The 4,568-nt window shown below is 40.6% G+C and overlaps 1 protein-coding gene across 1 annotated transcript; it reads left to right on the plus strand.

Annotated features, from left to right (window-relative positions):
* The first annotated feature begins 3,794 nt into the window (after positions 1–3,794).
* LOC109216419 (putative defensin-like protein 20) lies at positions 3,795–4,354 on the plus strand. The gene is made up of 2 exons (XM_019380569.1): positions 3,795–3,849; positions 4,164–4,354. Exons 1-2 carry the CDS (start codon positions 3,795–3,797, stop codon positions 4,352–4,354), a joined length of 246 nt encoding a protein of 81 aa, XP_019236114.1.
* Positions 4,355–4,568: the final 214 nt, after the last annotated feature.

A 4,568-nucleotide genomic window follows, 5' to 3' on the forward strand; every position in this document is an offset into this window, starting at 1 on the left:
TCAAATTTTGCATGCAAGTCATATTTGACATTACGGACCTATTGCAACTTCCGGAATCGGATTCCGACCCCGATATCAAAAAGTCAACCTCCAGTCAAACTTCTCAAAAACCTTCAAATTTCTATCCTTAGCCAAATGTCTCCAAAATGTCCTACAGACCTCTGAATTCACTTCCGATCGCGCCCCCAACTCCAGAATCACCATACGGAGCTATTCACAGTCTCGAAATCCTAAACGGACATTGATAACACTGAAATGCACTTTAAGCCAAACTTAAGAAGTTTCTTCTAAAATGCTAACTTCCACAATAGGTGCCAAAACACTCCCGGGTTATCCAAAACCCGAACCGGGCATACGCCCAAGTCTGAAATCATCATACGAACCCGCTGGAACCTTCGGATCCTGATTCCGAGGTCGTTTACTCAAAATTCCAATCCTAGTTCAGTCTTTCAACTTTAAGCTTCTGAAATGAGAATTCTCTTTCTAAATTAACTTTGAACTTCCCGAAACTTAATTCCGATCATGAGTACAAGTCATAATACCCGAAATGAAGCTGTTCCTGGCCTCCGACTGCTGAACGGAGCGCTAGGAGTCAAAACGACCGATCGGGTCGTTACAATGGGCTTGCCATTCACCTTCATCTCGACGAACATCATGGTCCTCCCTTCTTTAAGAGGAGTCCCCTCATCCACTTTATTTTCCCTTTTTTTGTGATTGGACATGGGTCTTTCTTCTTACGGATACCAGCACTGGTCTCTACGAATGCTTCTGAATAGAACCAATAATTGCATTTAAGGCACCTACTTGTTCGGTCTGGTCTGCATCATTTGTGTCATCATTGGTCCCATAATCAAAAGCTTGATGGGCATTCTTCTGTGAATGTGGGAATTCATTATTCCAATGTGGTCTGCTGCAATGACGGCATCCTGAAGGAGGCTTTCTCCCCTGGTCATTGTTGTTTGACGCAACACTATTGCTGCCTGATGAGCGAGCCTTAGATTTGGTTGCCCTCTGATCTCCCCACTTCTACTAGGGTCACCATTTCTAGGCTGGCCCCCTTTGTATCCCGCTCATGCAGGGGGTTGAGGCCTATCCTTCCGAGCTTCCACTTGATAGTCCCCAAGGCATTTAGTTGCTTGGATCGCCTTGGGTAGGGTATCTACCCTTTGTCTTTGCAGCTCCATACGGGCATAAGGTTTCAACCCTTCTAGGTGAAGAGCTTGTCTTAGTCCCCCATGTCACGTATGTTTAGCATGAGCGCGAAGAATTCCCGCACGTAGTCCTTCACTAATTTGGTCTGGCAGAGCTCCCGTAGCTTTCTCCTTACGTTGTATTCAACATTTTCGGGGAAGAACAGTAGGCGTATGGCTGCCTTCAGTTCTGCCCATGTCTCGAGAGCATCTTCACCGGCCCTGATGGCTTCATACTTCACCCGCCACCAGAGTTTAGCATCACCCTGAAGATACATGACAGCAGTTGCTACCTTCTTAGCTTCTTCTAGGCCCCCAACAACCTCGAAGTACAGTTCGATATCAAAGATGAAGTTTTCCACTTCCTTGGCATTCCTAGGTCCACTGTATGGATTTGGGTCAGGATTTTTCCGTTTTTTTTTGCCGCGGGAGTGAGGTTCACAGCACCCCTGATTTGGTTTGCGCCTCCTCGACGTAAAACTTGTAAAGCAACATTGACAACATTGAGCTGGCCTATCAAGTTGTCTATAATTTGTTGCATGGCAGTCACCATGTCTGCCTCTTGTGCCTTGTAGGCTAAATCCCCGGCACGCTCTTGTTGGAGGCCCTCGAATTTGCCAAAAATTTTGGTTGCCTTTGTGGCTGTCGTTTGCTGGTCTCCCTCAGAGTCGCGACTGATGTTTTCTATGTCAACTTCGACCAGGAGCATTCTGCGGTCCAGGTCGTCCAACCTTTGCACTAGGCTGGTTCTTATTTCAGGCACCGTATCCATGATGGGTTGTAATACGTCAACCGTCTCTTCGAGGGCCGCAATACGGTCCCCATGATTCTCCATGGTCAGAAATGGTGGTAATGGTAATATGTTCCTTCGTCCGATGTCGAGCCTAGGTTCTGATACCAACTGTTACAAGGCACCTTCCTGAGATTCCTTGGAAGGGCGACGTAAATCTAAGCAACTGATGTCAGTGTAGTTACTGTCCGTCAACTGAGGTCCCCTACGTACGCTAGACGAGATTGTCAGTGTACGGGAAAACCAATGTCAAGAGTAATTGAGAGAATAGAAATGAGAATTGAGAATGAAAGAAAGCTTGATTGCTTTAATGAAAGTTATTACAGAAAAGCAACACGGTGTCGAGGGGGAGAGATACAAGTACAAAGAATAGTTTGCTCACTAGAAAGTTTGATTGATTGACCCCCCCTAATAGTGCTGAAAAAAAATAACCCAAGATACAAGACTAGACTAGACTAAGCTAAAGAAACATAATGAAAGTACATGAAATAAAAGTACTCTATATTTACAATGAAAAGGACTTAGTTTTCTAAAAGGCGGAAACCGTTCTGTTGTCAGCAACATTATCTTTGGCATCACGGTCTGCGCGTGCGATGCTGTTGACATCTGCCTGCGGCTGGGCACTGGCGAGGGATATCGGTGGGGTGACAGAGGCACATGCGCGCTTGCCACTTGGCGCAGCCAAGACCACGGGGCCGTCCGTGGCGCTAGGCATATGGAGGCTGGCTAGGATGCCACGGAGCGTGCCCAAGGGGTCATGGGGCATTGCTGGAAAGCCGCCCATGACAAAAACTACGAATTGATCTCTAAAACACGTGATTTTCATAGAAAATTTTAGGAACTTCTAGAATTACAGCTATATGTCCGAATACTAACAAATCAACTCTAAACAACATCAATTTTTGCAGACAAGTTATAAATACCATAACGGACCCATTCCAAGTCCCAAATCAAATATTGAGCTCGATAGCTAAAAGTCAACCTGCGGTCAAACTTTTCAACATTAAAATTGCCAAATTTCTGCAAGTAAACACCAATCAACCTACGGACTTCCAAAATCTATTCTGAGCATGGCCGAAGTTCGAAATCACGATACGAAGCTATCAGAGCCATAAAACTATTGTTCCAAGGTCATTTTTACAAAAGTCAAAGGTTGGTCAAAATTTTGTAAATTCAATCTTCTAAGTCAAGAACCAAGGGTCCGGAAGTAATAAAAAGGATAACAGAGCACAATTACACAAAACGACCGATCGGGTCGTTATCTCGAGCACTAACAAGATTAAAACAAAGTGTTTTAGATGATGCAAGCAGATTAAATGTGTTATGCTTAAATGCCATTTGATAATCATAATTCATATTTTCTAAATCTACCAAATAATGTTCAAAACTCACATTTTATAGAATATAATTTTTTCCCAATTCGCAATTGAATATTATTCCCATGAAAAAAGTGGTCATAACAATATGCTTGCATGATTATAAGAAGCATACTTATAATCAAGTAGGCTCTTAAATAACATATGATTGTAATCTCCAAATGTTAGGTCCAATATGGAAATTATATTATGAGATAGTCTATCATTCCTTGCATTGAATTAAATATTCTAGTCCCTTACCTTATCTTTTTCCGTAAGATGGGAAGCAAATCGGCACTACTTTTTTTTCTATAAGCTAGTTAATTAAGATACTAATCTAATATGGATGCATGTAATATAAAATTTAAAGACCTGTGATCATTTCTAGCACTATAAATTAATAGCATGCTGTAAGTATGATCGATATACCCAACTCTGAAAATTAATTGTTCAATAAGCATGGCTATCAAGAATGTCTCAGTTCTTCTTTTTACACTCCTTATACTTTCTATAGGTACTTTTGTTTGTGCCTTTTAATATCTCAATGTTATTTGATACTTTATTTTTAATTCTTTTATGGTATAGATCTTTGGTTTGCAAGAAAAAAAAAGTGCTTAATTGTGCTGCTCTCAACGTTTTTTGTAATTCGAATGATACTAAAATGCAGGAATTTGTATTCATTTAGAGCTAAAATTTCTTTATTCAAAGGGCTGAGAGAATTTTTATATAATTCAAGCATAAGAACACTAGTTAATTAGCACAAATCCAGATATGCATGTACGTGCACACATACATATGTGTATATAATATCTTCTTGTTATTTTGTAGGTTGCAAGAATATAGTTGATGCAGCAAAATGTTGCATGGATCACCCAGAGCTTGGTTCATGTGTACCTGGTGTAGATGATAGTCCAGAAGATGATGGCAAATGTTGGACGTTCTGTGTCAGTGACTGTGAGCTCGGAGGAGCTTGCAAATTAGAGGGAAATAAGCATGTCTGTCACTGCAAATGTGCTTAGCTTAATTTCTACATAAAAAGAAAAAATATGAAAGATGGAAATTCAAATGATTCATTACAAATATATTTCCTGATGGATTTATTCTTGTGTATGTTTTAATTTAATAATATTTCGTGGTTTTTTTTTTTAAAAATAAAATATCTATGCTTGATGAATTTTGTTTTCATTTCCAAGTTTTCTAATTTGTATATTTTTTAACTAGAGCCAGGTAAGA

The sequence above is a fragment of the Nicotiana attenuata genome, unplaced genomic scaffold (assembly GCF_001879085.1).
Source record: "Nicotiana attenuata strain UT unplaced genomic scaffold, NIATTr2, whole genome shotgun sequence".
NCBI classification, from domain to species: domain Eukaryota; kingdom Viridiplantae; phylum Streptophyta; class Magnoliopsida; order Solanales; family Solanaceae; genus Nicotiana; species Nicotiana attenuata.

Excerpts from the sequence above, each read along its gene's own strand:
- LOC109216419 (XM_019380569.1), top strand. The coding sequence starts at position 3,795 with ATGGCTATCAAGAATGTCTCAGTTCTTCTTTTTACACTCCTTATACTT. Across the intron at positions 3,850-4,163 it reads ACTCCTTATACTTTCTATAG|GTTGCAAGAATATAGTTGAT; the intron begins GTACTTTTGTTT and ends GTTATTTTGTAG.